Here is a 20,713-nt window from a genome sequence, read left to right on the forward strand (position 1 = left end):
TCAGTTTGTGTGTTTATGTCAGAGTGCCAGTGTGTGTGTTTATATCAGTGTCAGTGTGTGTTTATATCAGAGTGTCAGTGTGTGTGTTTACATCAGTGTCAGTGTGTGTGTTTATATAAGAGTGTCAGTGTGTGTGTTTATATCAGTGTCAGTGTGTGTGTTTATATCAGAGTGTCAGTGTGTGTGTTTATATCAGTGTCAGTGTGTCAGTTTATATCAGTGTCAGTGTGTGTGTTTATATCAGAGTCAGTGTGTGTGTTTATATCAGTGTCAGTGTGTGTGTTTATATCAGTGTGTGTGTTTATATCAGTGTCAGTGTGTGTTTTTATATCAGAGTGTCAGTGTGTGTGTTTATATCAGTGTCAATGTGTGTGTTTATATCAGAGTGTCAGTGTGTGTGTTTATATCAGTGTCAGTGTGTGTGTTTATATCAGAGTGTCAGTGTGTGTGTTTATATCAGAGTGTCAGTGTGTGTGTTTATATCAGAGTCAGTGTGTGTGTTTATATCAGTGTCAGTGTGTGTGTTTATATCAGTGTGTGTGTTTATATCAGTGTCAGTGTGTGTTTTTATATCAGAGTGTCAGTGTGTGTGTTTATATCAGTGTCAATGTGTGTGTTTATATCAGAGTGTCAGTGTGTGTGTTTATATCAGTGTCAGTGTGTGTGTTTATATCAGAGTGTCAGTGTGTGTGTTTATATCAGAGTGTCAGTGTGTGTGTTTATATCAGTGTCAGTGTGTGTGTTTATATCAGAGTGTCAGTGTGTGTGTTTATATCAGAGTGTCAGTGTGTGTGTTTATATCAGTGTCAGTGTGTGTGTTTATATCAGTGTCAGTGTATGTGTTTATATCAGAGTGTCAGTGTGTGTGTTTATATCAGTGTCAGTGTGTGTGTTTATATCAGTGTCAGTGTGTGTTTATATCAGTGTCAGTGTGTGTGTTTATATCAGTGTCAGTGTGTGTGTTTATATCAGAGTGTCAGTGTGTGTGTTTATATCAGTGTCAGTGTGTGTGTTTATATCAGAATGTCAGTGTGTGTGTTTATATCAGTGTCAGTGTGTGTTTATATCAGAGTGTCTGTGTGTGTGTTTATATTAGTGTCAGTGTGTGTGTTTATATCAGTGTCAGTGTGTGTGTTTATGTCAGTGTCAGTGTGTGTGTTTATATCAGTGTCAGTGTGTGTGTTTATATCAGTGTCAGTGTGTGTGTTTATATAAGTGTCAGTGTGTGTGTTTATATCAGTGTCAGTGTGTGTTTTTATATCAGTGTCAGTGTGTGTGTTTATATCAGTGTCAGTGTGTGTGTTTATATCAGTCAGTGTGTGTGTTTATATCAGTGTCAGTGTGTGTGTTTATATCAGTGTCAGTGTGTGTGTTTATATCAGTGTCAGTGTGTGTGTTTATATCAGAGTGTCAGTGTGTGTGTTTATATCAGAGTGTCAGTGTGTGTGTTTATATCAGTGTCAGTGTGTGTGTTTATATCAGAGTGTCAGTGTGTGTGTTTATATCAGTGTCAGTGTGTGTGTTTATATGAGTCAGTGTGTGTGTTTATATCAGTGTCAGTGTGTGTGTTTATATCAGTGTCAGTGTTTGTGTTTATATCAGTGTCAGTGTGTGTGTTTATATCAGTGTCAGTGTGTGTGTTTATATCAGAGTGTCAGTGTGTGTGTTTATATCAGTGTGTCAGTGTGTGTGGTTATATCAGTGTCAGTGTGTGTGTTTATATCGGAGTGTCAGTGTGTGTGTTTATATCAGAGTGTCAGTGTGTGTGTTTATATCAGTGTCAGTGTGTGTGTTTATATCAGAGTGTCAGTGTGTGTGTTTATATCAGTGTCAGTGTGTGTGTTTCTATCAGTGTCAGTGTGTGTGTTTTATCAGAGTGTCAGTGTGTGTGTTTATATCAGTGTCAGTGTGTGTGTTTATGTCAGAGTGTCAGTGTGTGTCTTTATATCAGTGTCAGTGTGTGTGTTTATACCAGAGTGTCAGTGTGTGTTTATATCGGTGTCAGTGTGTGTGTTTATATCAGAGTGTCAGTGTGTGTGTTTATATCAGTGTCAGTGGGTGTGTTTATATCAGTGTCAGTGTGTGTGTTTATATCAGAGTCAGTGTGTGTGTTTATATCAGTGTCAGTGTGTGTGTTTATATCAGTGTCAGTGTGTGTGTTTATATCAGTGTCAGTGTGTGTGTTTATATCAGTGTCAGTGTGTGTGTTTATATCAGAGTGTCAGTGTGTGTGTTTATATTAGTGTCATTGTGTGTGTTTATGTTCGAGTCAGTGTGTGTGTTCATATCAGAGTGTCAGTGTGTGTGTTTATATCAGTGTCAGTGTGTGTGTTTATATCAGAGTGTCAGTGTGTGTGTTTACATCAGTGTCAGTGTGTGTTTATATCAGAGTGTCAGTGTGTGTGTTTATATCAGAGTGTCAGTGTGTCTGTTTATATCAGTGTCAGTGTGTGTGTTTATATCAGAGTGTATATGTTTATATCAGTGTCAGTGTGTGTGTTTATATCAGAGTGTCAGTGTGTGTTTATATCAGAGTGTCAGTGTGTGTGTTTATATCAGTGTCAGTTTGTGTGTTTATGTCAGAGTGCCAGTGTGTGTGTTTATATCAGTGTCAGTGTGTGTTTATATTAGAGTGTCAGTGTGTGTGTTTATATCAGTGTCAGTGTGTGTGTTTATATAAGAGTGTCAGTGTGTGTGTTTATATCAGTGTCAGTGTGTGTGTTTATATCAGAGTGTCAGTGTGTGTGTTTATATCAGTGTCAGTGTGTCAGTTTATATCAGTGTCAGTGTGTGTGTTTATATCAGAGTCAGTGTGTGTGGTTATGTCAGTGTCAGTGTGTGTGTTTATATCAGTGTGTGTGTTTATATCAGTGTCAGTGTGTGTTTTTATATCAGAGTGTCAGTGTGTGTGTTTATATCAGTGTCAATGTGTGTGTTTATATCAGAGTGTCAGTGTGTGTGTTTATATCAGTGTCAGTGTGTGTGTTTATATCAGAGTGTCAGTGTGTGTGTTTATATCAGAGTGTCAGTGTGTGTGTTTATATCAGTGTCAGTGTGTGTGTTTATATCAGAGTGTCAGTGTGTGTGTTTATATCAGTGTCAGTGTGTGTGTTTATATTAGTGTCAGTGTGTGTGTTTATATCAGTGTCAGTGTGTGTGTTTATATCAGTGTCAGTGTGTGTGTTTGTGTCAGAGTGTCAGTGTGTGTGTTTATATCAGTGTCAGTGTGTGTGTTTATATCAGTGTCAGTGTGTGTGTTTAAATCAGAGTGTCAGTGTGTGTGTTTATATAAGTGTCATTGTGTGTGTTTATATCAGAGTGTCAGTGTGTGTGTTTATATCAGAGTGTCTGTGTGTGTGTTTATATCAGTGTCAGTGTGTGTGTTATCAGTGTCAGTGTGTGTGTTTATATCAGTGTCAGTGTGTGTGTTTATATCAGTGTCAGTGTGTGTGTTTACATCAGTGTCAGTGTGTGTGTTTATATCAGAGTGTCAGTGTGTGTGTCTATATCAGTGTCAGTGTGTGTGTTTATATCAGAGTGTCAGTGTGTGTGTTTATATCAGTGTCAGTGTGTGTGTTTATATCAGAGTGTCGGTGTGTGTGTTTATATCAGTGTCAGTGTGTGTGTTTATATCAGTGCCAGTGTGTGTGTTTATATCAGAGTGTCAGTGTGGGTGTTTATATCAGTGTCAATGTGTGTGTTTATATCAGCGTCAGTGTGTGCGTTTATATCAGTGTCAGTGTGTGTGTTTATATCAGAGTGTCAGTGTGTGTGTTTATATCAGTGTCAGTGTGTGTGTTTATATCAGAGTGTCGGTGTGTGTGTTTATATCAGTGTCAGTGTGTGTGTTTATATCAGTGCCAGTGTGTGTGTTTATATCAGAGTGTCAGTGTGTGTGTTTATATCAGTGTCAATGTGTGTGTTTATCTCAGTGCCAGTGTGTGTGTTTATATCAGAGTGTCAGTGTGTGTGTTTATATTAGTGTCAGTGTGTGTGTTTATATCAGTGTCAGTGTGTGTGTTTATGTCAGTGTCAGTGTGTGTGTTTATATCAGTGTCAGTGTGTGTGTTTATATCAGTGTCAGTGTGTGTGTTTATATAAGTGTCAGTGTGTGTGTTTATATCAGTGTCAGTGTGTGTTTTTATATCAGTGTCAGTGTGTGTGTTTATATCAGTGTCAGTGTGTGTGTTTATATCAGTCAGTGTGTGTGTTTATATCAGTGTCAGTGTGTGTGTTTATATCAGTGTCAGTGTGTGTGTTTATATCAGTGTCAGTGTGTGTGTTTATATCAGAGTGTCAGTGTGTGTGTTTATATCAGAGTGTCAGTGTGTGTGTTTATATCAGTGTCAGTGTGTGTGTTTATATCAGAGTGTCAGTGTGTGTGTTTATATCAGTGTCAGTGTGTGTGTTTATATGAGTCAGTGTGTGTGTTTATATCAGTGTCAGTGTGTGTGTTTATATCAGTGTCAGTGTTTGTGTTTATATCAGTGTCAGTGTGTGTGTTTATATCAGTGTCAGTGTGTGTGTTCATATCAGTGTCAGTGTGTGTGTTTATATCAGAGTGTCAGTGTGTGTGTTTATATCAGTGTGTCAGTGTGTGTGGTTATATCAGTGTCAGTGTGTGTGTTTATATCGGAGTGTCAGTGTGTGTGTTTATATCAGAGTGTCAGTGTGTGTGTTTATATCAGTGTCAGTGTGTGTGTTTATATCAGAGTGTCAGTGTGTGTGTTTATATCAGTGTCAGTGTGTGTGTTTCTATCAGTGTCAGTGTGTGTGTTTTATCAGAGTGTCAGTGTGTGTGTTTATATCAGTGTCAGTGTGTGTGTTTATGTCAGAGTGTCAGTGTGTGTTTATATCGGTGTCAGTGTGTGTGTTTATATCAGAGTGTCAGTGTGTGTGTTTATATCAGTGTCAGTGGGTGTGTTTATATCAGTGTCAGTGTGTGTGTTTATATCAGAGTCAGTGTGTGTGTTTATATCAGTGTCAGTGTGTGTGTTTATATCAGTGTCAGTGTGTGTGTTTATATCAGTGTCAGTGTGTGTGTTTATATCAGAGTGTCAGTGTGTGTGTTTATATTAGTGTCATTGTGTGTGTTTATGTTCGAGTCAGTGTGTGTGTTCATATCAGAGTGTCAGTGTGTGTGTTTATATCAGTGTCAGTGTGTGTGTTTATATCAGAGTGTCAGTGTGTGTGTTTACATCAGTGTCAGTGTGTGTTTATATCAGAGTGTCAGTGTGTGTGTTTATATCAGAGTGTCAGTGTGTCTGTTTATATCAGTGTCAGTGTGTGTGTTTATATCAGAGTGTATATGTTTATATCAGTGTCAGTGTGTGTGTTTATATCAGAGTGTCAGTGTGTGTTTATATCAGAGTGCCAGTGTGTGTGTTTATATCAGTGTCAGTGTGTGTTTATATTAGAGTGTCAGTGTGTGTGTTTATATCAGTGTCAGTGTGTGTGTTTATATAAGAGTGTCAGTGTGTGTGTTTATATCAGTGTCAGTGTGTGTGTTTATATCAGAGTGTCAGTGTGTGTGTTTCTTTTAGTGTCAGTGTGTGTGTTTATGTCAGAGTGTCAGTGTGTGTTTATATCGGTGTCAGTGTGTGTGTTTATATCAGAGTGTCAGTGTGTGTGTTTATATCAGTGTCAGTGGGTGTGTTTATATCAGTGTCAGTGTGTGTGTTTATATCAGAGTCAGTGTGTGTGTTTATATCAGTGTCAGTGTGTGTGTTTATATCAGTGTCAGTGTGTGTGTTTATATCAGTGTCAGTGTGTGTGTTTATATCAGAGTGTCAGTGTGTGTGTTTATATTAGTGTCATTGTGTGTGTTTATGTTCGAGTCAGTGTGTGTGTTCATATCAGAGTGTCAGTGTGTGTGTTTATATCAGTGTCAGTGTGTGTGTTTATATCAGAGTGTCAGTGTGTGTGTTTACATCAGTGTCAGTGTGTGTTTATATCAGAGTGTCAGTGTGTGTGTTTATATCAGAGTGTCAGTGTGTCTGTTTATATCAGTGTCAGTGTGTGTGTTTATATCAGAGTGTATATGTTTATATCAGTGTCAGTGTGTGTGTTTATATCAGTGTCAGTTTGTGTGTTTATGTCAGAGTGCCAGTGTGTGTGTTTATATCAGTGTCAGTGTGTGTTTATATTAGAGTGTCAGTGTGTGTGTTTATATCAGTGTCAGTGTGTGTGTTTATATAAGAGTGTCAGTGTGTGTGTTTATATCAGTGTCAGTGTGTGTGTTTATATCAGAGTGTCAGTGTGTGTGTTTATATCAGTGTCAGTGTGTCAGTTTATATCAGTGTCAGTGTGTGTGTTTATATCAGAGTCAGTGTGTGTGGTTATGTCAGTGTCAGTGTGTGTGTTTATATCAGTGTGTGTGTTTATATCAGTGTCAGTGTGTGTTTTTATATCAGAGTGTCAGTGTGTGTGTTTATATCAGTGTCAATGTGTGTGTTTATATCAGAGTGTCAGTGTGTGTGTTTATATCAGTGTCAGTGTGTGTGTTTATATCAGAGTGTCAGTGTGTGTGTTTATATCAGAGTGTCAGTGTGTGTGTTTATATCAGAGTGTCAGTGTGTGTGTTTATATCAGTGTCAGTGTGTGTGTTCATATCAGTGTCAGTGTGTGTGTTTATATCAGAGTGTCAGTGTGTGTGTTTATATCAGAGTGTCAGTGTGTGTGGTTATATCAGTGTCAGTGTGTGTGTTTATATCGGAGTGTCAGTGTGTGTGTTTATATCAGAGTGTCAGTGTGTGTGTTTATATCAGTGTCAGTGTGTGTGTTTATATCAGAGTGTCAGTGTGTGTGTTTATATCAGTGTCAGTGTGTGTGTTTATATCAGTGTCAGTGTGTGTGTTTTATCAGAGTGTCAGTGTGTGTGTTTATATCAGTGTCAGTGTGTGTGTTTATGTCAGAGTGTCAGTGTGTGTCTTTATATCAGTGTCAGTGTGTGTGTTTATACCAGAGTGTCAGTGTGTGTTTATATCAGAGTGTCAGTGTGTGTGTTTATATCAGTGTCAGTGGGTGTGTTTATATCAGTGTCAGTGTGTGTGTTTATATCAGAGTCAGTGTGTGTGTTTATATCAGTGTCAGTGTGTGTGTTTATATCAGTGTCAGTGTGTGTGTTTATATCAGTGTCAGTGTGTGTGTTTATATCAGTGTCAGTGTGTGTGTTTATATCAGAGTGTCAGTGTGTGTGTTTATATCAGAGTGTCAGTGTGTGTGTTTATATCAGAGTGTCAGTGTGTGTGTTTATATCAGTGTCAGTGTGTGTGTTCATATCAGTGTCAGTGTGTGTGTTTATATCAGAGTGTCAGTGTGTGTGTTTATATCAGTGTGTCAGTGTGTGTGGTTATATCAGTGTCAGTGTGTGTGTTTATATCGGAGTGTCAGTGTGTGTGTTTTTATCAGAGTGTCAGTGTGTGTGTTTATATCAGTGTCAGTGTGTGTGTTTATATCAGAGTGTCAGTGTGTGTGTTTATATCAGTGTCAGTGTGTGTGTTTATATCAGTGTCAGTGTGTGTGTTTTATCAGAGTGTCAGTGTGTGTGTTTATATCAGTGTCAGTGTGTGTGTTTATGTCAGAGTGTCAGTGTGTGTCTTTATATCAGTGTCAGTGTGTGTGTTTATACCAGAGTGTCAGTGTGTGTTTATATCGGTGTCAGTGTGTGTGTTTATATCAGAGTGTCAGTGTGTGTGTTTATATCAGTGTCAGTGGGTGTGTTTATATCAGTGTCAGTGTGTGTGTTTATATCAGAGTCAGTGTGTGTGTTTATATCAGTGTCAGTGTGTGTGTTTATATCAGTGTCAGTGTGTGTGTTTATATCAGTGTCAGTGTGTGTGTTTATATCAGTGTCAGTGTGTGTGTTTATATCAGAGTGTCAGTGTGTGTGTTTATATTAGTGTCATTGTGTGTGTTTATGTTCGAGTCAGTGTGTGTGTTCATATCAGAGTGTCAGTGTGTGTGTTTATATCAGTGTCAGTGTGTGTGTTTATATCAGAGTGTCAGTGTGTGTGTTTACATCAGTGTCAGTGTGTGTTTATATCAGAGTGTCAGTGTGTGTGTTTATATCAGAGTGTCAGTGTGTCTGTTTATATCAGTGTCAGTGTGTGTGTTTATATCAGAGTGTATATGTTTATATCAGTGTCAGTGTGTGTGTTTATATCAGAGTGTCAGTGTGTGTTTATATCAGAGTGTCAGTGTGTGTGTTTATATCAGTGTCAGTTTGTGTGTTTATGTCAGAGTGCCAGTGTGTGTGTTTATATCAGTGTCAGTGTGTGTTTATATTAGAGTGTCAGTGTGTGTGTTTATATCAGTGTCAGTGTGTGTGTTTATATAAGAGTGTCAGTGTGTGTGTTTATATCAGTGTCAGTGTGTGTGTTTATATCAGAGTGTCAGTGTGTGTGTTTATATCAGTGTCAGTGCGTCAGTTTATATCAGTGTCAGTGTGTGTGTTTATATCAGAGTCAGTGTGTGTGGTTATGTCAGTGTCAGTGTGTGTGTTTATATCAGTGTGTGTGTTTATATCAGTGTCAGTGTGTGTTTTTATATCAGAGTGTCAGTGTGTGTGTTTATATCAGTGTCAATGTGTGTGTTTATATCAGAGTGTCAGTGTGTGTGTTTATATCAGTGTCAGTGTGTGTGTTTATATCAGAGTGTCAGTGTGTGTGTTTATATCAGAGTGTCAGTGTGTGTGTTTATATCAGTGTCAGTGTGTGTGTTTATATCAGAGTGTCAGTGTGTGTGTTTATATCAGAGTGTCAGTGTGTGTGTTTATATCAGTGTCAGTGTGTGTATTTATATCAGTGTCAGTGTATGTGTTTATATCAGAGTGTCAGTGTGTGTGTTTATATCAGTGTCAGTGTGTGTGTTTATATCAGTGTCAGTGTGTGTTTATATCAGTGTCAGTGTGTGTGTTTATATCAGTGTCAGTGTGTGTGTTTATATCAGAGTGTCAGTGTGTGTGTTTATATCAGTGTCAGTGTGTGTGTTTATATCAGAATGTCAGTGTGTGTGTTTATATCAGTGTCAGTGTGTGTTTATATCAGTGTCAGTGTGTGTGTTTATATCAGTGTCAGTGTGTGTGTTTATATCAGTCAGTGTGTGTGTTTATATCAGTGTCAGTGTGTGTGTTTATATCAGTGTCAGTGTGTGTGTTTATATCAGTGTCAGTGTGTGTGTTTATATCAGAGTGTCAGTGTGTGTGTTTATATCAGAGTGTCAGTGTGTGTGTTTATATCAGTGTCAGTGTGTGTGTTTATATCAGAGTGTCAGTGTGTGTGTTTATATCAGTGTCAGTGTGTGTGTTTATATGAGTCAGTGTGTGTGTTTATATCAGTGTCAGTGTGTGTGTTTATATCAGTGTCAGTGTTTGTGTTTATATCAGTGTCAGTGTGTGTGTTTATATCAGTGTCAGTGTGTGTGTTCATATCAGTGTCAGTGTGTGTGTTTATATCAGAGTGTCAGTGTGTGTGTTTATATCAGTGTGTCAGTGTGTGTGGTTATATCAGTGTCAGTGTGTGTGTTTATATCAGAGTGTCAGTGTGTGTGTTTATATCAGAGTGTCAGTGTGTGTGTTTATATCAGTGTCAGTGTGTGTGTTTATATCAGAGTGTCAGTGTGTGTGTTTATATCAGTGTCAGTGTGTGTGTTTATATCAGTGTCAGTGTGTGTGTTTTATCAGAGTGTCAGTGTGTGTGTTTATATCAGTGTCAGTGTGTGTGCTTATATCAGAGTGTCAGTGTGTGTGTTTATATCAGTGTCAGTGGGTGTGTTTATATCAGTGTCAGTGTGTGTGTTTATATCAGAGTCAGTGTGTGTGTTTATATCAGTGTCAGTGTGTGTGTTTATATCAGTGTCAGTGTGTGTGTTTATATCAGTGTCAGTGTGTGTGTTTATATCAGTGTCAGTGTGTGTGTTTATATCAGAGTGTCAGTGTGTGTGTTTATATTAGTGTCATTGTGTGTGTTTATGTTCGAGTCAGTGTGTGTGTTCATATCAGAGTGTCAGTGTGTGTGTTTATATCAGTGTCAGTGTGTGTGTTTATATCAGAGTGTCAGTGTGTGTGTTTACATCAGTGTCAGTGTGTGTTTATATCAGAGTGTCAGTGTGTGTGTTTATATCAGAGTGTCAGTGTGTCTGTTTATATCAGTGTCAGTGTGTGTGTTTATATCAGAGTGTATATGTTTATATCAGTGTCAGTGTGTGTGTTTATATCAGAGTGTCAGTGTGTGTGTTTATATCAGTGTCAGTGTGTGTTTATATCAGCGTGTCAGTGTGTGTGTTTATATCAGTGTCAGTGTGTGTTTATATCAGTGTCAGCGTGTGTGTTTATATCAGTGTCAGTGTGTGTTTATATCAGTGTCAGTGTGTGTGTTTATATCAGAGTGTCAGTGTGTGTGTTTATATCAGTGTCAGTGTGTGTGTTTATAACAGTGTCAGTGTGTGTGTTTATATCAGAGTGTCAATGTGTGTGTTTATATCAGTGTCAGTGTGTGTGTTTATATCAGTGTCATTGTGTGTGTTTATATCAGTGTCAGTGTGTGTGTTTATATCAGTGTCAGTGTGTGTGTTTATATCAGAGTGTCAGTGTGTGTTTATATCAGAGTGTCAGTGTGTGTGTTTATATCAGTGTCAGTTTGTGTGTTTATGTCAGAGTGCCAGTGTGTGTGTTTATATCAGTGTCAGTGTGTGTGTTTATATCAGTGTCAGTGTGTGTGTTTATATCAGAGTGTCTGTGTGTGTGTTTATATCAGTGTCAGTGTGTGTGTTTTTATCACACTTTCTGTGTGTGTGTTTATATCAGTGTCAGTGTGTGTGTTTACATCAGTGTCAGTGTGTGTGTTTATATCAGTGGCAGTGTGTGTGTTTATATCAGAGTGTCAGTGTGTGTGTCTATATCAGTGTCAGTGTGTGTGTTTATATCAGAGTGTCAGTGTGTGTGCCTATATCAGTGTCAGTGTGTGTGTTTATATCAGTGTCAGTGTGTGTTTATATCAGTGTCATTGTGTGTTTATAAAAGTGTCAGTGTGTGTGTCTATATCAGTGTCAGTGTGTGTGTTTATATCAGTGTCAGTGTGTGTGTTTATATCAGTGTCAGTGTGTGTGTTTGTGTCAGAGTGTCAGTGTGTGTGTTTATATCAGTGTCAGTGTGTGTGTTTATATCAGTGTCAGTGTGTGTTGAAATCAGAGTGTCAGTGTGTGTGTTTACATACGTGTTATTGTGTATGTTTATATCAGAGTGTCAGTGTGTGTGTTTATATCAGTGTCAGTGTGTGTGTTTATATCAGTGTCAGTGTGTGTGTTTATATCAGTGTCAGTGTGTGTGTTTATATCAGAATGTCAGTGTGTGTGTTTATATCAGAGTGTCAGTGTGTGTGTTTATATCAGCGTCAGTGTATGTGTTTATATCAGAGTGTCAGTGTGTGTGTTTATATCAGTGTCAGTGTGTGTGTTTATATAAGAGTGTCAGTGTGTGTGTTTATATCAGTGTCAGTGTGTGTGTATATATCAGAGTGTCAGTGTGTGTGTTTATATCAGTGTCAGTGTGTCAGTTTATATCAGTGTCAGTGTGTGTGTTTATATCAGAGTCAGTGTGTGTGTTTATATCAGTGTCAGTGTGTGTGTTTATATCAGAGTGTCAGTGTGTGTGTTTATATCAGTGTCAGTGTGTGTGTTTATATCAGTGTCAGTGTGTGTGTTTATATCAGTGTCAGTGTGTGTGTTTTATCAGAGTGTCAGTGTGTGTGTTTATATCAGTGTCAGTGTGTGTGTTTATATCAGAGTGTCAGTGTGTGTGTTTATATCAGTGTCAGTGTGTGTGTTTATACCAGAGTGTCAGTGCGTGTGTTTATATCGGTGTCAGTGTGTGTGTTTATATCAGAGTGTCAGTGTGTGTGTTTATATCAGTGTCAGTGGGTGTGTTTATATCAGTGTCAGTGTGTGTGTTTATATCAGAGTGTCAGTGTGTGTTTATATCAGTGTCAGTGTGTGTGTTTATATCAGAGTGTCAGTGTGTGTGTTTATATCAGTGTGTCAGTGTGTGTTTATATCAGAGTGTCAGTGTGTGTGTTTATATCAGAGTGTCAGTGTGTGTGTTTATATCAGAGTGTCAGTGTGTGTGTTTATATCAGTGTCAGTGGGTGTGTTTATATCAGTGTCAGTGTGTGTGTTTATATCAGAGTGTCAGTGTGTGTGTTTATATCAGTGTCAGTGTGTGTGTTTATATCAGTGTCAGTGTGTGTTTATATCAGTGTCAGTGGGTGTGTTTATATCAGTGTCAGTGTGTGTGTTTATATCAGAGTGTCAGTGTGTGTTTATATCAGTGTCAGTGTGTGTGTTTATATCAGAGTGTCAGTGTGTGTGTTTATATCAGTGTGTCAGTGTGTGTTTATATCAGAGTGTCAGTGTGTGTGTTTATATCAGAGTGTCAGTGTGTGTGTTTATATCAGAGTGTCAGTGTGTGTGTTTATATCAGTGTCAGTGGGTGTGTTTATATCAGTGTCAGTGTGTGTGTTTATATCAGAGTGTCAGTGTGTGTTTATATCAGTGTCAGTGTGTGTGTTTATATCAGAGTGTCAGTGTGTGTGTTTATATCAGTGTGTCAGTGTGTGTTTATATCAGAGTGTCAGTGTGTGTGTTTATATCAGTGTCAGTGTGTGTTTATATCAGTGTGTCAGTGTGTGTGTTTATATCAGTGTCAGTGTGTGTGTTTATATCAGTGTCAGTGTGTGTTTATATCAGTGTCAGTGTGTGTGTTTATATCAGTGTCAGTGTGTGTGTTTATATCAGAGTGTCAGTGTGTGTGTTTATATCAGTGTCAGTGTGTTTGTTTATATCAGAGTGTCAGTGTGTGTGTTTATATCAGTGTCAGTGTGTGTTTATATCAGTGTGTCAGTGTGTGTGTTTATATCAGAGTGTCAGTTTGTGTGTTTCTATAATTGTGTCAGCGTGTCTGTTTATATCAGTGTGTTAGTGTTGTGTTGTATCAGTGGCACTATTTGTGTGTTTGACAGAGTTAGCTGCAGTGTAGCGGGCAGGCTGCAGGCTTGTACTGGGCAAGGATACAATAGAAAGTCAAAGTTTTACTGTCTGTCGAGTTGTATCTTCCTGTCCTCGTGATCAGAGGGGTTGGTGTCACTAGGATTTAAGAAATCTCAGAAGGATTTCGTTTCCCGTTTGCTGTGTTACCTAAATCTGTGAAGGAAACCAGTTGAGCCGAAATCCAAATGACCCGATGAAGTAAATGAGAAACTCTGGCACCTCAAATAGATAAGAAATGAACGTGTATTTTTGAACACGACCTCTGGATGTCCCAAAGCGCTTTACAGCTAATGAGGTCCTTTTTGAAGTGTTGTAACGTGCGAAACGCGGCAGCCAATTTGCGCACAGCAAGCTCCCACAATCCGCAAAGCGATAATGACCAGAAAATTTGTTTTGATAGAAACTTGCAGCACAGAGGGAGGCCATTCGGCCCATCGTGCCTGTGCCGGCTCCTTGAAAGAGCAGTCGCGCCTTGTGTCCGTAACCCTGTCAGTTCCTCGTCCTCCAGGCGCCCGTCCAACTCCCTTTTAGTATTGTTGATGAATCAGCTTCCAGCACCTTTTCAGGCCGAGCGCTCCAGATCCCGACACCTCTCTGAGTGAAAAAAAACTCCCCTCATCTCCCGCCCAGATGTTTTTCCGATGATTTTGAACCAATCACCTCTGGTTATTGACCCACTCGCCTGAGGGAATTGTTTTTAATCACTTCACACTTCTCTGCGTGAACCTTCCACCTGCCCGCTTTGCCCATCCGTCTCTGACCCCTGGAGTCTGACCCCTGGAGTCTGCTCCCATCCTCCTCACCGTTTGCTGCACGTCCAAGTTGTCTCTTTCCCAGCGGCAATGAAGAGCCTCTCTTAAGATCGCGAAATGTTTCAAAATCCTTTTGCCAGAAGTCGGTCATGGTAAGTGATGGACAATCTGCCAATCAAAACAAAACCCCCGATTTCCAAATGAGGGGAAATTCGGAGCCAGCGAGCTGCCGGTCCGCACCCCCGCAGCCTGACATCAGTTTTTCGTGATGTTGATTGAAGGATAAAACCAGGACACCGGGGAGAACTCCCTGGCTCTTCTTCGCCATGGTGCCACGGGATCTTTTACATCCTCCTGAGAGAGCAGCCAAGCCACTAACTCACGCAACGTGCTGTCACATGCAGCTTTTGTCTCTGATGACTTCTACAGTGTTAGCTCATGTCAAGCACAGCAACACGCAAGTGGCTCACTGGGTTAGCACTCTCTCGCCTCTGAGTCAGAAGGTTGTGGGTTCGCGTCCCATTCCAGAGACTTGAACACTTAATGCAGACCTCCACTCCCCGTACCGCAGGAGGGCTACACTGTCGGAGGAGCCACCTTTCGGATGAGACGTTAAACCAAGGTCCCGTCTGCTCTCTCAGGTGGATGTGAAAGATCCCAGGGCTCTATTTTGAATAGAACGTGGGTTTACCTCTGGTGTCCTGGCCAATATTTAACACGACGAATAAGTTGTCTGGCCATTATCACATTGCTGCTTGTGGGCTCTTGCTGTGCACAAATTGGCTGCCGTGTTTCCCACATTACAACAGTGACCACGCTTCAAAACAATTGGCTGTAAGGCACTTTGGGACGTCTGGTGGTCGTGAAAGGCGCTATAGAAATGCAAGTCTTTCCTTTCAGTGTCCTGGGGCCAATATCTATCCCTCAGCTGATATCACTAAAAACAGATTATCTGGCTATTATCACATTGCTGATTGTGGGAGCTTGCTGTGCGCAAATTGGCTGCCGCGTTTCCCACTTTACAACAGTGACCGCACTTCAAAAATAATTCAGTTGCTGTAAAGCGTTTTGGGGCGTGCTGAGGTCGTGAAAGTAGTGTTGTAGAATGACATGAAATTTTACTGCGAGGAATATTATTTCTCACATACGTTTATCTTACATTTATATGGCATCTCCGTATCTTCCCAAAGATCTATCCTGTGGCAAGCAGCATGAATCCCGGTCTGGGGACCATGAACACGATCAACAGTTACATGAGCATGAATTCCATGGGGTCGGTTGGAAACCTTTCGCCCGCCTCGCTCAACATGTCCTACACCAACCTCAGCCCACCCCTCTCAGTCCTGCCAGGCGCCGTCAACCCGATAGCCAACGGACTCTCGCCCATGCCGAGCTCCGTCAGCCCCAGCACTTGCCCGGCGGCGAGCCAGACCGGCTCCATCAACTCGCTGTCTCCGTACCAGACCATGAACCAGCCACTGGGCTCGTTGGCTTACTCACCGGGCTTGAGCAGAGGGAAAGATTCGAAACCGTACCGGCGGAACTTCAGCCACGCGAAACCCCCGTACTCCTATATCTCCTTGATCACCATGGCCATCCAGCAAGCTCCCAGTAAGATGTTGACTCTGAACGAGATCTACCAATGGATCATGGACCTCTTCCCTTACTACCGGGAGAACCAACAGCGGTGGCAGAATTCCATCCGGCACTCCCTTTCCTTCAACGACTGCTTTGTGAAAGTGCCCCGCTCCCCGGATAAACCTGGGAAAGGCTCCTACTGGGCCCTGCACCCCGACTCGGGGAACATGTTCGAGAACGGCTGCTACCTGCGACGCCAGAAACGCTTTAAGTGCCAGAAGGAAAAGCTCTCGTCTCGGCCGGCTCTGGAGCCAGGCACCAAGGGCCTGGAGGGCGGCTTGGACGGGAAGACCTCCAGCCCCAGCTCCGAGGACGCTGAGTCCAGCCAGTCTGACGCCTCCCCAGGATCCGAAGAGCAGAGGACCCTGACCGAGCTCGGGTGCCGTAGGTTGGACAACATATCTTCAGCCTCTGGAGCACTGCCTGCCCCCTTGCACCAAGCAATGATCCATCACCTTCTCCCGCCTTCAGTTCAACATCTCCCCGACCTCAACGAGCTCAAGATGGACCCTCACTACAGCTTCAACCATCCTTTCTCAATCACGAATCTGATGTCTTCGGAGCAGTCCCACAAGATGGACCTCAAGCTCTATGACCAGCCGCTCCACTATAACAACACGTACAACTCATTGCTGAGCAAAAACGGCTTCGAAACACCAGGGGCCATGAATGAATCCAGCTCCTACTATCAGGTGATGTACAATAGGTCCGTTCTCAACACCTCGTAACAGCTCCCAGGTTCCCCCGCCTGCCAGCCCCCCCACCCCCACCCCCTCCGATCATGAGCCCGCAGACCGGAGCTCGGGACAAGAGGTGCAAAGTATTCAGGCCTTGCGCTGATCCTCGGCAGCCTCGTCCTGTTTGTGCTTTCGCGGGGGCACACTGGCCCGTTCTTCATTCAGACTCTTTGCTCCGGTTTGCGATATCTCTGTTGGATTGTGTTGCTTGCAATGTTTTTTAATAGAGGCAGGATCCCAATGATTGGATCCCCCGCACAGGATCCCAGTTCGAGGATTTGTGGGACAGCATCTATCAGACAAGCAGCCTGAGGAAGGATCCCTGGGATAGGAGCCTCAAGGCACATCCCTAGGATGCCTCAATTTTAAAATTGCCATCCTTGTTTTCAAATCCCTCCATGGCCTCGCCCCCTCCCTAGCTCTGTAATCTCCTCCAGCACCACAACCCCCTGAGATCTCTGCGTTCCTTTAATTCTGGTCTCTCGCGCATCCCTGATTTTAATCGCTCCACCATTGGCGGCCGTGCCTTCAGTTGCCTGGGCCCTAAGCTCTGGAATTCCCTCCCTAAACCTCTCCCTCTCCTCCTTTAAGACGCTCCTTAAAACCGACCTCTTTGACGAAGCATTTGGTCATCTGCCCTAATTTCCCCTTATGTGGCTCAGTGTCAAATTTTGTTTTATTACGCTCCGGTGAAGCACCTTGGGATGTTTTACTATGTTAAAGGCGCTATATAAATACAAGTTGTTGTTGTTGGTACTTTATTACAGAAGAGCCTGTATGTTTATTTTCTGGGAAATCACATTCTACCCTGATTGTGGGGAAATTTTACACATTAGGATCCTGCTATGGGCCTCAGAACCTTTGGGTTAGGAAGGGGGAACTTTAGCCCGAGTCCCACTCCTGATGGTGCCTGTGTGTGAACATTGAGTGAGGATTGGTTTGGGCTCAGCAACTAGGATTCCACCATTGCACATGACACAAACACGGGAAGAATATGATTCCCAACATCCCTGGAACGGTATCCTAGCAACAATCGACATCCCTGGCACTGTATCCTAGCAACAGCTGGCAACCCTGCAACTGTATCCTAGCAACAGCTGGCATCCCTGGAACTGTATCCTAGCAACAGTTAGCATCCCTGGAACTGTATCCTAGCAACAGCTGACACCCCTGGAACTGTATCCTAGCAACAATCAGCATCCCTGGAACTGTATCCTAGCAACAATCGGCATCCCTGGAACTGTATCCTAGCAACAGCTGGCATCCCTGGAACTGTATCCTAGCAACAGCTGGCATCCCTGGAACTGTATCCTAGCAACAGTTAGCATCCCTGGAACTGTATCCTAGCAACAATCAGCATTTCTGGAACTGTATCCTAGCAACAATTGACATCCCTGGAACTGTAACCTAGCAACGGTCTACATCCCTGGAACTGTATCCTAGCAACAGTTAGCATCCCTGGAACTGTATCCTAGCAATAGCTGGCATCCCTGGAACTGTATCCTAGCAACAGTCAGCATCTCTGGAACGGTATCCTAGCAACAGCTGGCATTTCTGGAACTGTTCTCCAAAATGGGAGAACGCCTTCAGGAGAGGAAGAAAGCCTTGAGGGAAGCCCCATCACATTTATTTTATAAGGTTGTTACTGTCTGCACGTTGAAGCTTGTGATGGACAAGTTTCCAGTTCTTTTAGTGGTTGATTTATGAGTTGAATGTGGATAGTGTCTTTCTAGCCTAAATGTGTTTGAATTTATTTTTTATTAAGCATATTGTAAACCTTAAACCGCCTTAACTGAGTGGAGCTGGGTCACTAAGATTGGTTGATGTATTTAAGACGCGTGTTAGCAATGATTTTCCTCATTAGTATCTTTAATGTATCTTAGCGTAGTTGATTCAATGTTTTATTTAATTACATGTTGAGAGGGAGGTAGGTCATTATGAAAACCTGATTGGTATCAAAGCACCCTCCCTATACCCAGGCTCTGTAACCGGGCCTAGTACCATAGGCTCTGTAACCAGGCCTAATACAATAGGCACTGTAACCAGGCCTAGTACCATAGGCTCTGTAACCAGGCCTAGTACCGCAGGCTCTGTAACTGGGCCTAGTGCCGCAGGCTCTGTAACCGGGTCTAGTACCGTAGGCTCTGTAACCGGGCCTAGTACCATAGGCTCTGTAACCAGGCCTAATACAATAGGCTCTGTAACCGGGCCTAGTGCCGTAGGCTCTGTAACCAGGCCCAGTACCACAGGCACTGTTACCGGGTCTAGTACCGCAGGCTCTGTAACCAGGCCCAGTACCACAGGCACTGTAACCGGGTCTAGTACCATAGGCTCTGTAACCAGGCCTGGTACCGCAGGCTCTGTAACCAGGCCCAGTACCACAGGCACTGTAACCGGGTCTAGTACCATAGGCTCTGTAACCAGGCCTGGTACCGCAGGCTCTGTAACCGGGCCTAATACCATAGGCTCTGTAACCAGGCCTGGTACCGCAGGCTCTGTAACCGGGCCTAGTACCATAGGCTCTGTAACCAGGCCTGGTACCGCAGGCTCTGTAACCGGGCCTAGTACCATAGGCTCTGTAACCAGGCCTGGTACCGCAGGCTCTGTAACCAGGCCCAGTACCATAGGCTCTGTAACCGGGCCTAGCACCATAGGCTCTGTAACCGGGCCTAGTGCCGCAGGCTCTGTAACCAGGCCCAGTACCACAGGCACTGTAACCGGGTCTAGTACCGCAGGGACTGTAACAGGGCCTCGTACCGCAGGGACTGTAACCGGGCCTCGTACCGCAGGCTCTGTACTTACCAGTGCAGTAACCAGGTGGCCATCGCCAGTTCAGATTGTAACGTGTTGTGACAGGTAATGGTTTAGATCCGGTGTGCACCTGTACAGGTAACAAGCAGGCTCTGGAGAGAGCCTCAGCCTGTGCTCACATGGGTTGCGATGGGTCGGGAGCCACAGCAGCGATCAGCTCCGAATCAGCTGCCCACCTGCTCTGCTCATACATGTGTTAGACAATCAGAGGTGAAAGCTTGCTGCATCCCCAGTGGGTTTCCTGTCTTCCCACTGAGGCACTTTCAAGTGAGTGACAATGCAGAAGAGCATCAGAACACTGGGCGAGAGCCTGGTCTCAATCGGCCCTCACAGGTTTAATCACAAGTGATGCCTCCGATTCAAAGTTAAATTTGTGATGGGAATTATTTTAAGAAATAAATGGAATTATTTTCAGTAGCGACAGTCTTGTTTCGTTATTTTCTTTTTGCTTTGCCCTTCCTATCCCTCGTCGCAATAACAAGTGACTTTCAACCACAAAACTGTGAATCCTTAATAAACTGTACAGAGACACAGTGAGACAGTCAGACAGGGAGATAGAGAGACTGAGACAGAGATAGAGAGACAGTCAGGAAGAGAGACAGAGAGACAGTGAGACAGAGACACAGTGAGACAGTCAGACAGGGAGATAGAGAGACTGAGACAGAGATAGAGAGACAGTCAGGAAGAGAGACAGAGAGACAGTGAGACAGAGACACAGTGAGACAGTCAGACAGGGAGATAGAGAGACTGAGACAGAGATAGAGAGACAGTCAGGAAGAGAGACAGAGAGACAGTGAAACAGTCAGACGGGGAGACAGAGAGACAGTGAGACAGAGATAGAGAGGCAGTGAGACAGAGATAGAGAGACAGGGAGACATAGAATCAGACAGAGAGACAGTGAGACAGAGAGACAGTCAGGAAGAGAGACAGAGAGGGAGAGAGAGACAGTCAGACAAAGAGACATTCAGACAGGGAGACAGCGAGACAGATAGTCAGATAGACAGACAGTTAGAAAGAGAGATAGAGAGTCAAACAGAGACACAGTCGGATAGAAAGTGAGTCAGTGATATAGTTGGGCAGAGAGAGAGATAAACAGTCAGATAAAGAGACAGACAAAGAGATAGCGAGACGGTCAGACAGAGAGACAGTTAAGACGAGAGATGGTTGGTTAGAGAATCAGACAGAGAGACTGTTGGATAGATAGAGTCAGGTAGAGAGATTAATTCTAAGAATATAAGAACATAAGAAATAGGAGCAGGAGTCGGCCCTTCGAGCCTGCTCCGCCATTCAGTGAGATCATGGCTGATCTTCTACCTCAACTCCACTTTCCCGCCCGATCCCCATTTCCCTTGATTCCCTTAGTGCCCACAAATCTATTGATCTCAGCTCTGAATATATTCAAAGACTGAGAATCCACAGCCCTCTGGGGTAGAGAATTCCCAAGATTCTCAACCCTATGAGTGAAGAAATCTCTCCTCATCTCAGTCTTAAATGGCCGACCCCTTATTCTGAGACTAGACACCCCAGCCAGGGGAAACATCCTCTCAGCATCTACCCTGTCAAGCCCCTTAAGAACTTTATACGTTTCAATGAGATCACCTCTCATTCTTCTAAACTCTAGGGAATATAGGCCTAGTCTACTCAATCTCTCCTCATAGGACAATCCCCCCACCCCAGGAACCAGTCTGGTGAACCTTCGTTACACTCTCTCTATGGCAAGTTTATCCTTCCTTA

The 20,713-nt window shown here is 42.5% G+C and overlaps 1 protein-coding gene across 1 annotated transcript in view; it reads left to right on the forward strand.

Annotated features, from left to right (window-relative positions):
- The window catches only part of LOC147096805 (hepatocyte nuclear factor 3-beta-like), a 128,196-nt gene extending 108,794 nt beyond the window's left edge, over window positions 1–19,402 (forward strand). The window contains exon 2 of the mRNA XM_085973441.1: window positions 14,984–19,402. Coding sequence (XP_085829567.1) covers window positions 14,984–16,159 — 1,176 coding nt within the window. The 3' untranslated portion in view covers window positions 16,160–19,402. The remainder of the gene's footprint in view (window positions 1–14,983) is intronic.
- The last annotated feature ends 1,311 nt before the right edge of the window (window positions 19,403–20,713 follow it).

Source organism: Somniosus microcephalus, chromosome 34, assembly GCF_052327205.1.
Source record: "Somniosus microcephalus isolate GS21.2 chromosome 34, FLI_Smic_1.0, whole genome shotgun sequence".
Classification (NCBI taxonomy): Eukaryota; Metazoa; Chordata; class Chondrichthyes; order Squaliformes; family Somniosidae; genus Somniosus; species Somniosus microcephalus.